The following is a 20361-nucleotide window of genomic DNA, read 5'->3' on the forward strand; positions in this document are numbered from 1 at the left end:
TGGTGGTAGTTTCTTCCATATTAGACAATACATCTTAAATCAACTCTGGAAAGGAGACAGTCACTTCTGCTGGACAATAGTCACACGTCTTCAGTACTAAAATTGTGAAAAGGGCTGTTTGTCACATTCTCCAGTGGGGAGAAACAAAACACTTCTCCTATGGCAATGAAAATGTAGGAACCTGCTTTAGCAATATATAGCCCAGCAGGGAAAGGTTTAAAAAAATAGACAACTATCTGTGTCTATATTTATACACACACACAATCTGAATTCCTTTTCCTGGCTGATAGGAGCTCGGAAGAGAATTACTAAAGGCTAGAGCCATATAGAAATTGCAGTTATCCAATTTTAAATATTTAAATAGTTTTAATATAAAAGCTTTAAATTTAAATCATTCAATTTATGATGTTTATATTTCTTCTAAAGATTTCCTAAGTTGCTTAAGACACAGTCTTCATAAATAAGTACTTGAAATAACAAGATTTAAAAAAAAAAAACTGAATAAGTACATACTAGTAAAGGCCCATTATAAATTCCTTCCATGGAGGTAAGAAATTATGGCCACCACCAACTCCATTTGTCTAAAAGAGGTGATGAATTGTCAGTACACTAATGGAAAGTTAATAATACATTTTGAGTTTGTGCAAAGCTCTAATACAGAATTCAGAAGCTTGATTTCACTAGGAGAGGAACAACGGCAAGCTATCTTCTGCTGTTGCTTGCCTTAAAAACTGAATTTGTTCCTTTCCACTTGATTTACTGTTAGCACATAAGCTGGTAGTAACTCAATTTAGAGATAATGCTTCCCTTCCATACAGTTTTCTGACAAATTCAAGTATATTTAACCTTCCTACCAAACAAACCAACATTCTTTATTGTCCCTATCCAAAGTACTTAAACATATATGAAGATGCATATTCCTAGAACTAGCTTTCTAATATTCATTCAATTGACTAGCTCTAATTTATTTAAAGCAAATTCAAGTTTTCTCAACTCTTTTATTTTAATTAATGAAATTCTTCCAAAAGATTACTCCAGTTCTAGCCAAACAGGATAGATGCACCTGACTGAATTACTCAAGTTCAGATGTTGTAAAATATTAAGTAAAATATAACTCAGTACTATTATATCTATTCAATATTTTGCCAAGCAAAGCAAATCATACATAGTGCCTAAATAATAATAATTTTTGCTCACCAAGAATTTCAATGAAGCAACTGATTTCTAATACCACCACCATCGCCACCTACTTGTTTAACAATTTTTGTTGCTTCTGTGTTTCTCCGGTAAAATATATATTTATATTCATCCATCCAAACTTCTGCAAGGCGAACTTGATTACGTGTAATCACTTGAGTCCCTTTCGGAAAGGTATGGGGGCTCTTGCTTCGAAACACATGGCCAACAACTGAGCAAGGTATAATTTCCAACTGCCCCCCACACTGCCACACCTGAAAAATAAGAGCTGCGTTAGGCTACCTTCAGTAAAACCATCAGTAGCTGCTGTCAGGCCAGAGTGCTACAGGAACACATCTGTACTGAAAAGATATAATTTAAAGTGTTGTATTTCCACATACATAATAATAAAACAAAGTAGTTATTTAAGATGAATAAAGCAAGAATTAATAAATAATGTGCTGACCAAGCTATGGATACCACTCCTACAATCTAGACGGCATTTTACCTTTCAAGGCCATCAATTCCACAAGGCTAAGTTAACTTATCTGCCCTGTCTGCAGGGTGGAGCTAAAACGTTTAAGAAGTTTTATCCCAGTATAGTCAGTCACTTTGCCAATAAAAGACACGTGAATATTCTATTAACTTACTCGGAAAGACATTTCTATGTTTTCTCCTCCCCATATTTCCATTTCTTCATCATAGCTTCCAATTCTATAAAAATAGTCCTTTGAAATTGAAAAAAGACCTCCTGCAAAAGTTGGTGATCTGCCAGAGGGAGGGGGGGGGGAAGAGAGAGAGAGAGAGAGAGATTGATTGATTTATGAAGCCAGGAACTTCTCCATCTGACTGGAACATTTTATTGGTTCTTTTATATAAGACCCTAAACCTTATCCTTCTTCAGGTAAATCTGATCAACTGAACAGCACTAAGGAGATACATGCAGTATTACAAAAGCAGACAACCTCTCATACAATGAAATGTCTAATTCTGTTCTTTTGCTTATCATATCCCAGCTTCTTGAAGAAAATTTGGAGCGAATGTGAAAGAACAGTGGGATTTATTCTATCTATCAGAACAATATGTCAGTAAAATGACACCACTAAATTTAATTCTATATCAGAGTCAGCAAAAGCAACATATCTACAGCAGTGGAACATGCATTTATGAAAATGACTGCTGTATGAACTTATAATTCATTTCAAAATCAGAAAACAGACAAGAGTTTTCCTGGGGCTAAAAACTGGGGGCTTTGGGTATCTGAGGATGAATAAACTTACTTGATTGGGCATTCTTCCAGCCTAATACATTAGTACTGCTACAGTAAAGTTAAATGATTAAAAAAGTGCACATGTTCCATAACTTTTCAAAAGTCAGTCATCACAAAGAAATAAAATCTAATGCAAATTTCAAGTGAATTATATCCAAACTGTATTCTGTAAACATTCTAAAATCAACTCCCCACATCTACATTCTATTTACAGTTAATCAAACTACTGATCCTTGGTGTCAGCCCTTTGAGATAGGCCAACCCTTTCAGGCAGTGTCAGAAAACAGGCACTGCAGGGATTCCAGGAATCTACTTTATTGTTGTAGGATGTATTAACAGAATCTTGAAAACTTGCCCAAAACTTTCACCACCCTCCTTTAAAGACAAAAAGGTCATGGTGGGGCTGTTCTGAGTTTCTTTCTCATACTTCTTACTTTCCCAGGGCTGAGTAAATGTTACACCTCTCCCACCTCCTTCTCAATACCTGAGCTAAATTCCTCCACACTTCGGCATGCCAGCATGGACTACTTTCAAAAGTTGCATTGCAGTTATTCAGAAAACCATCACATGTCAGTTTGTATGTACCATTTTTCCATTGGTAGAGCTTATTTGTCTATTAAAGTTTTTAAACATTAAGTGGGCTAGGCTTTCTTTGGGTACAAATAAATACATTTAAGTGAACAACACATACAAAACCCAGATAGCCAGATACATAATATAAAAACATAGAAGCTTCTGTTCTTTTGTATTTTATTCCCAAAAAATTAGCATAACAAAACTATCCATAAATGTTAATAACTCAAGTTTCATTACTTACTTAATAGGATAGGTTTCATCTTTCCTCCTTTTGTTTTCATGTTCAGGAAGAGATTCCCAGCCAAAGGATAAACTCCAGTCAAAATTCCCTCTGTTATGGTTTTGACCATAAGGAGAAGGTTTATTAAACTCAAAAGTATTGAGATCAATAGAAGAAATATCAGGGCTTACAACACAAGTATAATTTTCAGCTATTCTGGCTAGTAAAGGCTCTAGCCATCCATAAAAACATTCACCTAAAAGACAGAAATTAGCATACAGTTTTTCCATATACACAAGAACACTTCAAATACACTGCAGCTGTAAATACGATTTTACTCCCTGGAAATTATTTTTAAGTACAGTTCCACAGGACATTTTTTATCAATTTCATAAGTATTTTTGACAGTTTGTAAACAAGCATCATTAAGTACCACTAAAATATGTATGGTCAAGGGAAAATATAAGGGGTTTTAAATAGTTTTCCTAGCCTGAAAGTTATTCAAAAGAAAAGAATTAAACTAAATGTGTCTGCAGCCAGATAGAGAAATAAACATTGTAAAAAATACTGAAATTCTTAATTAACCCTGTGAATAAGCCAAATTAATGCCATTCTTGATTCTTCAGCTTTCATATTTAATTCAATACACATTTTGGTAAATAATAGCCAAAGTGTAAATGAAGGCATAAACAAGTGCAAGAAAAAAGATTTACACAGACGTAGACAAATTCTAGATTCCTCAATGTTAACAATATTGCTTTAATTTAGTTTTAAGTAAGAAAATGGAAAACTAAACCTGTGAATAAACTCAGGTGCTTCTCTGAAATCAGCAGAGTCTAATTTCTTGCTCAACTGCAGTTCTTTTAACAGCATATATATCCATCAACTGCAGAAAATTATCCAGAGTTTCAAAAGTTGTCCTAGGGAAACTCCACAAATTAATTTTAAAGAAGCAGCTGCATTTTCTTTTCATCTTTCTTGCCCTATACATTTTACAAGTAGCCAAGTCTAAGTCCAGAGAACTGGAAATACAAAGCCTTTGCCTATTACATAAAGGTAAGCAAACAAAGTAGTAAGATTCAATTACTCATTTTGTTTCCTCACACTCAATTTTCTTGTCAAAAACCTAAGTACTCAAAAGAAAATTGAACACTTCTATTACAGGTTAGGTTTGTTTCTTATTTCTCATGATCACTGGGAGGGATTTTGAATTAACTGAGAGGAGCATTAAATATTAAAAAATACTTTTCAAATACTGTATACTGTTGTTTAAAATTTAGTGATCACAGCTAGGAGAGAGGAAATAATAAAGAAAAGCAGGACTTAATATTCCTTTTTAGGTGCTTGGGGAATGAAAGGGCCAGTTAGGAACTGGTATTTGCTCTAGGCAGGATATCCCATTCTTTCCCACTTTTAAAAAAAATCAAATTAAGTCTCAGTATTCTTCAATGTGTGCTGATCCCTTCTACTTGTACCTTAACAAAACTGCTTTGGTTAAATTCTGGCAGTATTCACTAGTTCTTTTTGGTACTAAAAAGTGATATTGGTTTAACCTTTATTCTGAAAAGACTGAGCTCTGCAGGTGCTTGGAAGCAAGCTGTTCTTGAATTTTAAACATGCAAGGAAGTGGGAGCCTGCTGTTATTCAAGGAAAGAAAAGTATTCTGCACAATTTCAGAGATGTTTTTCTTTCCATATTCCAAGATTTGGTCCTGAGACTGGAAACGTATTCCTGGTCAGAGTTCATAAAAGTTTTAGAAGATCTGATGGAGAAATCACTTCTAACAAGTGAGCAGTCAGCAGTACCTGACATCTTTAGGTGTTGCTAGACAGGCACGAATGGTTCTGCAGAAGGGTAGAGAATACTTGTGTTTTCTAGTCATGATCATAATACCATTTACTTGGCACTGGTCTTGGTTTTATTCTAATGGGTAGAAACAGGGTGAAGGAAAAAAATATACATATGCTCATAAGTATTCTTACCAAACTACTATTTCTAACAATTCTCCGCCATGAATTCACTTATTGTACTGATTTAGAATTGGCCACTTATTGCAATTCTTCAACTGTAAAACAGGACCAATGTATGTGAATTAACTTGGGTTTGGGGGTTACCTAGGGGTAATTGCTTGCCTTTACATTTGCATGTAAATGTAAATTATAAATTGTGTTTGTGCTGCAACTAATTCTGAATTATGCTATATACAATAGTATACTATTGCACACTAGGCTTATCCTGCTGGGATGCTGCCTTCAGCTCTCTTCAGAAGTGTACAGCCCAAGTTTTGAAATGCTAAATAATGTGTTATGATGGCAACTTCTAAATGTTCTTAAGTTTGAGAAATAGCTTGTTAGATGATGCAGTGGAGGAATGGAATTCCAAAGCTTCTGTGTTCTCAGTTCCTGTGTAGCACTATAAATCCCAACCAGAGTATGCATTTGCATGCCAGATTTTATGATGTAACCCCACATATTTAAACACCTACTGAGAAGCTAACTTTGGCTTTTAAGAAACAAAAAGCTACTCCCCAACGGGATGAGAAATGTCATCTGCAGTGTTTCAATTAAATTAAGAAAACATAATCCAGAAGGAAGTCACATAAATACTATTGATTTACTGTATTTTATCATGTTTTTCACAACACTATTATTCCTTAATATTTTTTTAAGGTTCAGTAGGGACATGCAGCATGTTTTGAAGCTGAAACACTTTGACTTCAGAATATTCATTCCAACCTGGAAATGGGCCATTCTGAGTTCACCAGAAGTACAGTAACTTGATCCTGAAATGAGCTGTACTAGTTTCCCTAGGTCAGTGCAGCCCAATTTTAGATTACAATGGAAATCCAAAGACAAAATAGGATAATCTGGTCTCAGATTACTTTGTGCTTCTCTAGTGTTCAGTCAGCTATCTAGACATACTTACAGTGTGCATCCAAAAAAGTGAGGGTTTCCCCGGTAGCTACTGAAGCACCTAACAACCGAGCAGTGATAAGCCCCTTTCTTTCCTTTTGTCGGACAACTTTAACTATTTGGAATTGTTTCACATAATCATCTAGTTTATCCTGCAAGTAGTCTGAAAAGGGAACAAGTCAGTATCTGTACCTTTAACAAAAACAACATTAGTTTACTTGTTAGGCTCAGCTCTTCAGTAAAGAAAACTAAAAATATAATATTTAAATGACCATGGTTACAGTTCTAAAAGCTTCCATATCATTTGATTATTAAAAAATGAACAAGTGACCAAACAAGTACCATCTTAATTCAGCAAAACATCTACTAACATCTATTAGTAAAGTTAAGCTTTGGCTAATTATTATGCTTTTGGAAAAAGTGATCCATATATATAGTTGGAGTCAAATAAACATTATTTTCTATTATTTTAAAGCAATTTGGCTTTACAATCAATTCCTTTATAATTGAATTAAAGGTTAGCTCATCTTGACTTAAAGACTAAGGCCACTGCTTTAAAACCCTTGAAAGAGAGTAAGTTGTTGATGAAGAACATAGTCTAAGAAAGCTGTTCTCAATATGGATTACTCATATATACTTTCTCACAATTCTCCAGTACCTCTGAAGGCAGCAGGAACCAACCTTAATATCTACCCAAAAATGTGTATCGCATTTATCATTCATTCAGGGCAATAACATTCCACCAGGTCCTACACAGGCACTGTTAGAATATTATGCAATTGCATGAATGGTTGTGGCAGTGTCATGTAAAAAGAACACTGAATCAGCAACAAAATGAGCTGCTCTAATCAGAATGATGCTTTTAGAAGACAAAAGAAAAAAGCTGGAAAAAGGACAGCTGATATACAAGGTAAACAGCTACTGATTAACAAGACAAAGGGTCACATCTTATGCCATATTCTACTAAGTATATGATTAAACATGTAACATCAGCTAGTTTTTCCTTTTGAAAACCAAAAAAGATATTGCTGGTTAGCTTAGAACCAAGATGGATAACTTGTTGCCCACATATGCCCACCCATCTCCTTGTTTGCAGTATGGAGTTTCCCCACAATTCTATGAATGGCTTCAGTTACTGGTTAGGTGAGGGCAGAAAGAATGTGCGTCCTGTATTCTGACAATGTGTTAAGCCCTCAATCAGCCAGCAGTGGTTTTTGTAGGGGAACCACCAGGATGAGTTGATGCATTCTATTCTTCAACATGAGCTTAGGTAAGTGTAACATGCAAAGGAAGTCTGTGACTTAATTCAGATACATCCATCTTTAAGCTTCTAAATGTAAATATGTCTAAATATGATTTAGAATTCCCATCTTTATTTTGCACCCACCAAGGAACATCTTCATTAATAAAAGTGTTCCTGTCTTTATAGCATAGCAGCCCTTCAAGACAGAGCAATAGCTAGAAGAGTTATTTATCAGGTCTGGTATCACATCAAGCATTGTATGAAACCAACTAATCCAACCATACTCTTAAAACTCTTTCAGCACATTATTTCCAATTCTAATTTGATCAATTTAGACCTAGATGTAAACTTCCTTAACCATAATTTGACTTGGATTGAACAGAGCCAAAAAGAAAACACACACAAAACTAAATTGAGCTTAAAATTATATGTGGATGTATCTGCACTGTATATTAATTTAGGTACAGTAGGTGAGAGGTGGGGATTTCATCCCTTGAAAGGGTTGTCCCTTCATTATCAAAGAAAGTAAAATGTGTATATTTCCAGGATATATTAATTAGAAAAAACTAAATATGAAAAAAAATCTACAGCCCATAGATGGCATCTTACCGTCTACACTGGCATCATCCACCAAAATTATTTCCTTCAATAATATTGCAGGGGAAGTATACATCACACTAAAAACTGTTCTCAGAAGAGTTGACCATGCTTCATTGTGAAATACTATGATAACACTTGTAGTAGGCAATGGAGGGCAGCGTTTAAACTTCTGCTCAATACATCTAGAGGATAAAACCATAGTGAACAAAATATGAATCACAAATGTCAGGTCTTGATACTCTGGCATGGCACAGATAAAACACTGTTAACAAGCTTGGCATGTGTGGTTGAACTATTTAACCCTTGCTTTCAAAGCCATGCAAAGGAACCATCATGGCACAGGTATTTCCTAACATAATTCTAACAATAAAGTGATAATCTATGTATCACATTGTGAGAGGAATATAAAGATTTAAAATAATTGCCCACAAAGCTGTATCATAATTAACTTGTTTAAATTTACAATAAACAGAAGACATCTAGCGCTGGAAAATCATGTTAGTAAGAGTGATGGCTGCTTTCTTGCTTCATCAATGTATTCTAAATACAGTGGGGCAAAAAAGTATTTAGTCAGCCACCAATTGTGCATGTTCTCCCACTTAAAAAGATGAGAGAGGCCTGTAATTTTCATCATAGGTATACCTCAACTATGAGAGACAAAATGGGGAAAAAAAATCCAGAAAATCACATTGTCTGATTTTTAAAGAATTTATTTGCAAATCATGGTGGAAAATAAGTATTTGGTCACCTACAAACAAGCAAGATGTCTGGCTCTCACAGACCTGTAACTACTTCTTTAAGAGGCTCCTCTGTCCTCCACTTGTTACCTGTAGTAATGGCACCTGTTTGACCTTGTTATCAGTATAAAAGACACCTGTCCACAACCTCAAACAGTCACACTCCAAACTCCACTATGGCCAAGACCAAAGAGCTGTTGAAGGACACCAGAAACAAAATTGTAGACCTGCACCAGGCTGGGAAGACTGAATTTGCAATAGGCAAGCAGCTTGGTGTGAAGAAATCAACTGTGGGAGCAAGAATTAGAAAATGGAAGACATACAAGACCACTGATAATCTCCCTTGATCTGGGGCTCCATGCAAGATCTCACCCCGTGGGGTCAAAATGATCACAAGAACGGTGAGCAAAAATCCCAGAACCACACGGGGGGACCTAGTGAATGACCTGCAGAGAGCTTGGACCAAAGTAACAAAGGCTACCATCAGTAACACACTACGCTGCCAGGGACTCAAATCCTGCAGTGCCAGACATGTCCCCCTGCTTAAGCCAGTACATGTCCAGGCCCGTCTGAAGTTTGCTAGAGAGCATTTGGATGATCCAGAAGAGGATTGGGAGAATGTCATATGGTCAGATGAAACCAAAGTAGAACGTTTTGGTCTAAACTCAACTCGTTGTGTTTGGAGGAGAGAGAATGCTGAGTTGCATCCAAAGAACACCATACCTACTGTGAAGCATGGGGGTGGAAACATCATGCTTTGGGGCTGCTGTTCTGCAAAGGGACCAGGACGACTGATCTGTGTAAAGGAAAGAATGAATGGGGCCATGTATCGTGAGATTTTGAGTGAACACCTCCTTCCATCAGCAAGGGCGCTGAAGATGAAACGTGGCTGGGTCTTTCAGCATGACAATGATCCCAAACACACTGCCCGGGCAACGAAGGAGTGGCTTCGTAAGAAGCATTTCAAGGTCCTGGAGTGGCCTAGCCAGTCTCCAGATCTCAACCCCATGGAAAACCTTTGGAGGGAGTTGAAAGTCCGTGTTGCCCAGCGACAGCCCCAAAACATCACTGCTCTAGAGGAGATTTGCATGGAGGAATGGGCCAAAATACCAGCAACAGTGTGTGAAAACCTTGTGAAGACTTACAGAAAACGTTTGACCTCTGTCATTGCCGACAAAGGATATATAACAAAGTATTGAGATGAACTTTTGATATTGACCAAATACTTATTTTCACCATGATTTGCAAATAAATTCTTTAAAAATCAGACAATGTGATTTTCTGGATTTTTTCCCCCATTTTGTCTCTCATAGTTGAGGTATACCTATGATGAAAATTACAGGCCTCTCTCATCTTTTTAAGTGGGAGAACTTGCACAATTGGTGGCTGACTAAATACTTTTTTGCCCCACTGTATATGGAAGTGCTCTAATCCCATATAAATTTATTTCAAGATTTCTTAACATTTTTAGATGCATTATTTGCTATCACCAAATAATTACTTCAGAAAAGCCACATGTGCTATACGTACAGATGTAAAAATTAGTAGATAGCAATTATTCTAGTAACAGTAGTCACAGATCACATCTTAATATAGAAATGAAGGCTCAAAATACTCTTTCAGTATTTTACATATTTTAAATAAAGACCAGAATATTTGCTTTCAAACCCAAATACATTTCAACATACTCAGGAGGTCGTGTGTCTGGTCCTAGATCTCGATGTAAAGAAATCCTGTCACTTGCAAATGCATTAAAACAGTGCTTTTCTTCACCATGCTCTTTCTCCTGCTGTTCCTCTGGGCTTAAACTGGTCATTCTGAATGCTTTACCAGAAGCCCCTGGCATATTAGGATCTTGAGGGGGACGGTCAAGGTAAGGAGTCAGTTCAGCAGCTGTATAATATCCTGGTAAACAGTGCTTCTGTCCAGCATTCTGAGTCTGCCTAATAGGTGCTTTAATTTGCATTTTTGGTTTTGCAGCTTTAATGTTGTTCACAGCGTTTAACACTAGATCTAATACAGTTTTCTTTTCATCATGAGATGGCATTCCTGGTTCTTCATTAAATTCTTGAACACCTACTTCTCGTTGTAACAAAACCAAAAATATTAAGAAGACAAAAATAATGAAGGTAAACTTCCAAAGTTTCTTCTGGGAAAACTGTTTCATTATGAAGCGCCTTAGCATTCTTATGTAAGTCATCATGGAGAGTCCACATATAGAAGTGCTTCAAATAATGTTCTTTCTTTTAAACAGAGAAGTTCACAAAATGGTAAAACCTGCAAGATTTTTTAAAATGTTAATAATACTTACAATGTACGTTTACCCATACAAGTAGTTGTAATTATTTAAATGAATAAGAATAAAAATCCACAAAGTAAGGTACTACATTTCAGGGTTGCTGAAATCATGTTCCTTTTCTAAATTTATTACAGCATTTGAATCCCCTAAGACCCTCATTAAATACACCTGCCAACTTATTTCTGCCCCTTAAGCTACTTTCTTTTACATCTATTAGATCAGATCTTCTACAAGTTTTAATGATTAGCCATTGATAACCCTTTGGGGCTATGGATCTCAAGGAAGTTCACAACATTGTTATGGCAAATTGCGTCCCTGAAACAGGCAGTTCAAACGTCAAAATGAGCCATTCTGTTTTGGAAGTGTTCCAACTTTGAAATAGGTACTTCTTCCATTCTGAGTGCTTTGGATTTCATCCAACTTTAAAATGGCCCTTTTCTATCAATGCCTGTTTCTAAGATGAATCACTTCTGGAACATTCAGATGGCCCATTTTGGAACTAAAATGACAAAATGTTTTGCACATCCCTAGTTAAATCTCCATTTTCTCTTTCAGTACCCTATATGCATTATCACCTATGTTTCAGAACCATTTTTACACCTTTGAATGGTTTGAAGACCTTTGCAAATAAGATTAAGAAAACCATTTTCACAATCTCCCTACTGGCAGCAAATCATTTCTATTTGAAGAAACATCCATATTGAAATAGCAGTGAAACATATTAAGAGAGTACCACCCAAATGGCAAAAGTTATACTTTAATTAGAACCACTGCATTTTTCTTTTTTAAATGTAAGTTCTGCTTGTATTTTTGATTGCCAGATAGGAAAAGAAAAAGCTGTAGTTGCAGTTTTAAGCAACAGATTATTTATATCCAGTTGTATGCCACTTGAGAGGACAGAGAAGATAAGCTGCACTGCAATGTTATGCATTTATTTGACATGGTAGCAATTCTAATTTTCCAGATGGATGGATACTTACCAGTATGTCTCTCACATTATTTCTGAATTTGTTTGCTATCTCCTAGGCACTTTCCTTTTGGAGAACAAGAACTATGCCTAAATCAGAGTAGTAAGTAACACTTATTATTTGATAACCATCTTGCTCAGTCAGATATTAGAGATGATCGCTCATGTAGCAATGAAAAAATGCTTGCTCTACAACAGATGTGTGCTAGTCTTTCAGCCATATGCCTCATGCAAGATTGGCAATCCTGTGTCTTAAAACTGTTTCACATATTAGTTTTTGTACAGCAAAAAATTCACCAAAATGTGTATACCATTTACTATAACCAAATTACTCTGAGAGTTGCCCAATAGGTATATACATAAAGAAAAGAAAATTTGTACCACCCTTCAGTATTATAATCCATGTTAAGTCTCTTAAGAAATTATTAACATGTAGGAGAATTCTAGTTCAGGAGAGGCAGAGCCATATCAGCAAAGTAAAGTATCTTATGTTAATTTATTCAGACTTGATAGATTAAGTTCCAGCTAGGACAAAACAAAGCTCCAGACATCCTAGCCATAATACTTTTTTTGCAGAAATTTCAGCATTATAAGCATTTTATGTCAATGTTTACCTAATTCTGCATGTTTATTAACTCTGCCTCTGAATAATAGTTGCTACAGAAACATGCAACCAAGATCATCCTTTAACTTAAAACTTAAGACAAACATACATCATCACTGCTATAAATTTCGTCCACTATCACAAGAGTAAAGGCACTTAATTAAAAAATAAAGTTATATAAAGAAATGTTAAAATATATAACGAGAAATATATGATTAAAAAGTTTTGGTTATTGGGAAAGACCACAAGGGATACATTAAAGCAGTAATTAGTTAATAACTAATTAGTTACAATTATTTGTATGCTACCACCTTGAATGACACTAGGCAGTTATAATCCAATAAAAATATCCATAGAATTCAAAATATTAAAATATCTATAAAACTGAAAATGCTAAAATTATTAAATCTAAAATACTTTATAAAAAACTAATTTTGTAAACTCATTCCCCCAAACCCTTGCAGAAGTAGAAAGTTTTCAACTGCTTCCTAAAGGATAAAACGGTGTGGATCAGCCAAATCTCAGAGGGTAAGCTGTTCTATAGCAAGGACCTTGCCACTGAGAATGCTATTTTTTTTAGTTCCTACAACTCTGATCTCTCTGGGAGTGCAATATTGCCTCTTGAACAACTAGGTAGACCAAGCAGATTCTATATGAAGAAGATGGTCCTGAAGGTAACAAGGGCACAAGCTACACCAGCATTTTGATATCAGACCCTAGCCCAGCAGATTACGTCTTCCAGTGGTTTCATGTAGAGATTGAATAAAAAATAGGGGGGGGAAGGGCAGACGGCTAAGCCCCGGGACAGTCAAACTGTAATGACTAAAGGCTCAATGTTTCCTTTCCCAAATAAAACTGACTGAAACTGCCTGCTCAGGAAAAAGCACAAACAAAGCACAGCAATGTTTCCAATCCTCAATCCTTGCAGGCCATCCAAAAGGATACCATAGTCAGTGGTACAGACTATGTATTACTTTATCTATTGGAGTGACAAAAGATGTACCTTCTCCCTCCTCATTCACCACAGGTCATCCACAAGAGTTACCAATACATGAATCCTGACTGAGAGGGGCTGAAATAATCCATCTCATCCAGGATACTCTGTAGCTGGAATCCAACCATCATCTCAACAACTTATTCAGAAATGGCAGGTTGGACAAATACAGATTCCATTTAAACCAGAATTATTCCTGCTGGGGATAATGGATTTTCAAATAGGAAAACATCTTATTAGAATTACTCAATATATGATTACCGCAGCAAGACTTTTGTATGCACAATTTTGGAAAACCCAGACACTATCAACAATACAAGAATGGTTGTTAAAACTGATGGAAATGGCAGAAAATGATAAACTGACTTGCTTATTAAAAGAAAACTCAAATAATTATTACCTTAAAGAATGGAAACCATTGATGGACTATTTGCAAAATGCAGGTGGGGTGAAGCTTACATGGGGATTTGAAGATTAGATTATAAATGTAATGGGATATGTTTTGACAAAGAATTATTCCTACTTAATGCATTAAAAACTAGCACTTATGATACTCTTATTATTCCTAAGACCAGAGATAGATTGGAAGTTATCTATTTTTTATCTATTTTTTCTTTTTCTTTTACTTTATCTCACTTTTTCTTTTCCTTTTCTTTATAATTTGTATTTTCAATTTTCTTTTTCATTTCTAACTTTTAACTTTGTAACTTTAAAATTCCAATAAAATACTATTAAAAAAAAGAAAGAAAGAAATGGCAGGTTGGAGACTGGCTAACAATTCTCCAAGGTGGTTGGGTCCAAAGATAACTTCTTAAGTAGGGACACACAACTGCCTCCTTCAAGACCATATCTCTCCTCCAAAGACACATTTACTACCTCCTTGATCCTTGCCATTGTGCTTTCTATAGTTGCCTATATTATCCAAGAAGAGCAAGGATCTAATTTGCAGGTGGCTGAGCTCATACCACAGAAGACTCTGTCAACTTCCTCAGATGTCACAAGCTTGAAAGAGTCCCAAATTACCTGGCAAGACATTATTTCTGTCATCTCATCCGCTTCTGCCCATCCAGCTCAGATCCAGTATAAGAGCGTAGAGAAGTAAACAGATGGCCTTGAAGAAAATATACAGCAGCTACTGTATTATAAAAACATCAGCTTAGCCCAGAAAGATAGGAAAGGTCAAGGAAGAAACTCAAGACTGGGCTACCTTGACTCTCCTGGGTATAAGAGGAAGGGAAAGAGAAATTCTATCAGGTTTTCAAGATTCAATATCAATAGAGTTCTAATATTTATTGTATGGTCCCAGCCTGGTCTACTTCAACAGGGAGATATTGTTCTCAAAATGCTTGGCAAATTGCTCATGCAGAAGTTCCTAGAGCCCCCAAAGGCCCCAATCATCTAAATAATGCTACTAGATGGCCCTTTGAGAATGCAATAAGCATGGAAAAGTACTGATGCTTCACTGCTCTTACTGCCACAGAATAGGCCCAAGCTTGGGTTCATGCCTATGTCTGATCATATTCTTAGGCACCTTCTCTCCCAGAGCTCCCCAGTAAACCAAGGACCCTCTTGGATCAGATTTTAGAGGATCAGGCCACTTCAGAGAAACCCCATCAAAAGCCTGGCCAATCTTGGTCCTCCAGAGTTCAACCAGGCTACCCCAGAGTTGCCTGCATGATTGCTGGGAAAATTCCTAAGTGCCCATTAGAAATAAAGTGGATCCAGAAGGCACTTGGGGCAGACCAATCCCCTTATGGAGTTTGGTGCTGGCTGTGAATTCCAGCAATTTGACCATGACAATAGACTGATCTTGATGTCCTTGACCCTCAGATCATGAATTCCTTCAAGATGAATACCAATTTTAAGCCCCCCGCCCAGTACTTCATGCCATGGTAACTTGGGACAAGCCCATGGTTGTCATGGATGCCATGAATTCCTAACAACCCTTCCCCCCACAATTCATGGAGGATGACATTTCCCAGTATATAGCAGGTGGGGAGCCAGCCACCAACTTGGTGGTTTTCACATAGCTGCTTTGCATCAGAAAGAAAACTACCATAAGCATGATTTGCATGAACAAAGTAAGATTTTTGATAATTTATTCTTCTCATTAACAGAATTAAAATATCTTTCAAATATGTATACAGTTGTTTTAATGGCATCCAACAGGTTTTGCATTGCTTTTTAAGCTGTTAATTTTTTTTTTTTATATTACCATACTAATAACCAGAGCTCTTAAGGTGCTGATTCTCTTTCAGTCAAATAGCACCTTACCATCCACACACAAGAGGACATAAGAGGCTTAAAGGAAGTCCACGTTATAAATATTCTTAAAAACAAAACTTAATAAGCACACAATATTGAAAGACTTCTAGGTAGAAACCAGATGGGAGGAGGAATATAACAGCACTGTGGAATAAAGCATGACTGACTGGCTGGAGCTATGGACAGAAGACTGCAAAGTTTGTTGCAAGCCTTAGTTGAAGTTTTTAGAAAACAGGGAGAATCTATCCTGTATGATTGAAGATGCCCACTACTTGCATATTTTTTTTTAATGCCAGCCCAGCAGAGCAGTTGAGGAGTGATGATGGGTCTCCTGAATGATTTCTTATGATGCCCCACACTACTACCATTATTTTTACAATTCCAAGAAAAATCTGTTAAAAGCTTTACATTAAAAATGGCCCAGATCTCATGAGAGAACAGAAATCTTTCAAGAATTAGCTATATTTAATTTTTAAAATTTGATGTAAATGGACGCCATCTAGTGGCATGATGGATGCTATGGCCTGCAGGTACAGTATTGCATTGCCAATCCCCAAGTTACAAATTAGCAAAGGTTCTTAACACAATGAGCAGAAATACCAAATGGTCTAAAACTCTGGATGTTTTGGAAGAGAGCATTTTTGTATTTATTTCAATGTAGGATACAGATATCCTATTGTTTGTAGCTAGGCCAAAAAATGGGGAACAAATTACTATGAATTCTGATGCCAATCCCATATATTCTGCTCATATGTATAAATAGTGAATATAGTTGTCAAGGCAGATGGCAAGGAAGCCCATATGAGTGGTTGAGCAAGCAGCTTTCAGACATAATATAGGTATACATGTAGAGATCCTATGTGTTGGTTGTGAAAAATTCATAGTTCTTTCACCCCAAAGCTGTTGTATTATCCCATACTGACATTGTTTGTATCTTGCAATAGGTACCCCTGTTCTAATATATTTTTTAATATTTTTTTTATCTTTTATCTTTTTATCAAGTTTTTTAAAAAAATAAAAACTACAACAAACTAAATTAGAACAGAAAAATTGAAAAAAAGAAAGAACAAGCAGAAACAGCTAAAAGTGCAATCGAAAAAGAAAATAGAAAAAAAACCACAGCAAGTTATAAAGAAAAATATAAAAACATAAAGTGGCTTCCAATATTCTTCACAGCAGTTGTAAGTAAAATTATATTTTAACCTCTCTCTCTAAAGTTACATCATGACACTCTTCTTTCTATAATCTATCCTGTCTAATCATCAAAGCCATAAATCATAAGTTCATTTTTTTTCATTTTTATGCAAAAAGTCCATAAAGGGTTGCCAGTTGCCAATAAATGTAGAAATTGTCCTTTCTCTTATCAAAGAAGTCAGTTTATCTATCTCAGCAAGATCTGTTAATTTCACCAACCATTCCTCCATAGTAGGAAGTGCCGAATCTTCCCATCTTTGTGCATACGGTATAATAATCTCACTGCAGTAACCATATATTGAAATAATTTTCTATGACTCTTTTTTAACTGTGTATTCATCAATCTTAAAAGGAAAAGTTCTGGCTTCAGTTGAATATTAATCTTTAAAATCTTCTGTATCAATGTATATATTTGAGTCCAGAATTTTTTAGCTTGTTTACAAGTCTGCCAAGCATGATAAAATGTCCCTTCATGTTGTTCACATTCCCAACATACATTTGGAGTGCCTTTATACATTCTAGATATTTCTCTGGCATCATATACCAATGATATATGTGTCACTTTGTGTGAGATGGGTGGCTATATAAATACGATAAATAAATAAAACATAATTTTATAAAAATTCTCTTTAAGATCATAACATAATGTAAACTTCAACCCTTTTAACCACATATATTCCTACTGATCCATCTGTATGTTATATAACCAAAATTCTTGGCCTACTTTATCATACGTTCTTTAACTTGTTCTTCCTCAGTTTCAAATTTCAACAAAAGTTTATACATTTTAGCACTTACATGTTCATCATCAGTGAACAACTGTACTTCAAATTCTGTCTTACTTTGCTCCATACCATAAGTCTTTTTGTCCATTTTAAATCTTTCTGATAACTGTAAATGGGAAAACCACTGTCAACTATGCCTTCTGCTATTAGTTGTTCTCTCGATTTAGTCTTAAATTCCCCTTAGTGGCTTTCTAATAGTTCCCGGTACATCAACCATTTGTCCTCGTCTGCTTTTCTCTTGTATGAAATGCTTCTTGAGCTGAGATCCATAAAGGTGTTTTCCGGCACAACTTGAGTTTATATCTATTCCATATTCCCAATATGGCACATCTAATAAAATGATTTTTAAAATCCACATTAATTTTAACTTTATCGTACCATAAGTATCCATGCCATCCAAGCCTCAGGTCATGGTCATCGAACTCTAAAAGACTCTTGTTTCTCAACAACATCCATTTGTTCATCCAGAGCAAACAACAAGCTGCAAAGTACAATTTCAAATCTGGTAAACCCAATCCCTTAAATTAAAAAAAAATCTTCGGTAGTTTACCTTGCCTATTTTTAATACTTTTCTCAATAGTTCTGTCTTTATGTGGGGAAACCACCCCATTCCAATCTCCCAGGGGACACCAATTTTCATACAAAAGATTTATTTATTTATTTATTTATCAAATTTGTCACCACCCATCTCATTGGAACGACTGGCTGGTCTACAAAGCAGTTAAAATCAATTAAAATTACAATATACAATAATCTTAAATAAATAGACAATAGATCCAAGGATAGATGTTAAAATTGGCAGTCACTTGGGGAGCATCATCAAGGTGTCAGCCACCCCCAGAATTGGGTAAGATTGTTATCACCCCATGCAAGCTGGCAGAGGCAGGTCTTTAATCCTTTCTGGAAAGCTGAGAGGGTAGGGGCCTGCCACATCTCTGGGGGGAGAATACACCAAAGATCCAATAATTTGTCCATAAGTCCTTTATAAAATGCTGTTTTATCTTCATTTGAGGCATAAATTCCCAGTATCAAAGTCTTAGGCCCCCTGTAGATTAACTTCCATCCCAACATATCTGCCATGATCATCAGTCAATACAGCATATGTTTTGGATATAGGTGAAGATTTATATATAAAACAACTCCATTTTTTTTCATTTCTGCTGAAATAAATTCTTTGCCCAGATTTTTGTGATTCAAATATTTTATATCTTTTTTCCTAATGTGTTACTTGTAAGCAAATTACATTTTGTTTTAACTTTTTCAAATAATGTTTTTTTTCCTCTTTTGAGGAGCATTTGCTCCATTTATATTCCATGTTAAGCATTTATAATCCATAGTTATGCCAAGATTTTGGAAAAGTCAATACCTGTAGTACCCAACATGGAATCCTCTTCAGTGTCTTCTTGTGTCTGTTGTGGCATTTGTCATCTGTCATTGTAAGTTCCATTTGTATTTTCTCCAACTCTTCTTTAAATTTCTCCAAAAAATCTCTTTCTGCACAGAGTACAGTCTGAATCTCTGCTGTTTAAAAGTAAAAATATCCCCTTCCATCTTATCCCATCTAAATGGAATTTTCTTCTGTTTAAGTTTATCTGTTAAAAAAAAACAAGCCTGTTTTCTTTTATAATTCTAATTCTAGTTGGATTTTCCTTAAGTACAATTACATCTGTATTATCAATCCTCAATCTAGTATTAAAATGCTACTGCAAAAGTTGATCTCTGATCCTCTTCCTGATGAAGTGCAGAAGGACATCTCTTGGAACATTTCTTAATTTTGCAAAACATGTATTAATCCTATAAACTTTGTCAATCTTTGTCTCAGTATCATCTTCCTCCCAATCCAAGAAATTAAACAAAGGCTTAACAATTCTTTGTCTAATATCTTCTCCATGTTCTTCCAGAAGCACTCTAAATATTAAAATTCTTTTTCTCTCAATTCCAGTAATGCCAAATTATCCAGATCTTTCTCCATCTCTCTATTTTTAACTTCTATCTTACTTTCCAAAACTCCTACTTTGTCAGTAATTTGTTTTAAGCCTCCAGCCAATTGCCCTACAGATTCTTCAGTCTTAACTTCTTTCATATCCTTTTTTATCCCAAATCTTTCTTCCATTTCCTTTTTAAAAGCATCCAAACTATTGGAAGCTGGTTCAGTCATCTTCTTGCCAAATTCCTCAAACATTTTCTGCAATAAATTTGGCATGATGCCCTTATCTGTAAGTTGTTCTAGTGAACCTCTCCTTTCTTTTCCTATTTTTACTGCTTTTCTTGTGGTTGCCATTGTAATAAAGTGAAAGTATGTCAATTACTAGGATGAAAGTAGAAGGCAGGCCTTTTTTTTCCATTTTGTTTTCTCTGTCTGTAACATTTAAGTCCCAGTTAGCTCTCCGTATTTATAGTCACACAATTTAGTTCATATTACTCTTATCTTCTTGTTGGTAAAGTCCAATTATCTACTATCCATAATAATAAGCAATCAGCATTCCCATGAAGGTCCGGTCTGTTTATCTAATTAATTT

At 35.6% G+C, this 20361-nt stretch overlaps 1 protein-coding gene across 1 annotated transcript in view; it reads right to left on the minus strand.

Moving 5' to 3' along the window:
- GALNT3 (polypeptide N-acetylgalactosaminyltransferase 3) overlaps positions 1-20361 on the minus strand; it is a 37941-nt gene that overhangs the window by 14637 nt on the left and 2943 nt on the right. The window contains exons 2-7 of the mRNA XM_007432118.3: positions 10423-11011; positions 8007-8179; positions 6168-6317; positions 3264-3498; positions 1827-1944; positions 1251-1451 (exon numbers count right to left, since the gene is read on the minus strand). Of these exons, the coding sequence (XP_007432180.1) occupies positions 1251-1451; positions 1827-1944; positions 3264-3498; positions 6168-6317; positions 8007-8179; positions 10423-10937 (1392 nt within the window). The 5' untranslated portion in view covers positions 10938-11011. The remainder of the gene's footprint in view (positions 1-1250; positions 1452-1826; positions 1945-3263; positions 3499-6167; positions 6318-8006; positions 8180-10422; positions 11012-20361) is intronic.

This window comes from Python bivittatus, unplaced genomic scaffold (genome assembly GCF_059951505.1).
Source record: "Python bivittatus isolate LINGU-HERP-01145 unplaced genomic scaffold, Pbiv_v1 ctg000480_np1212, whole genome shotgun sequence".
Classification (NCBI taxonomy): Eukaryota; Metazoa; Chordata; class Lepidosauria; order Squamata; family Pythonidae; genus Python; species Python bivittatus.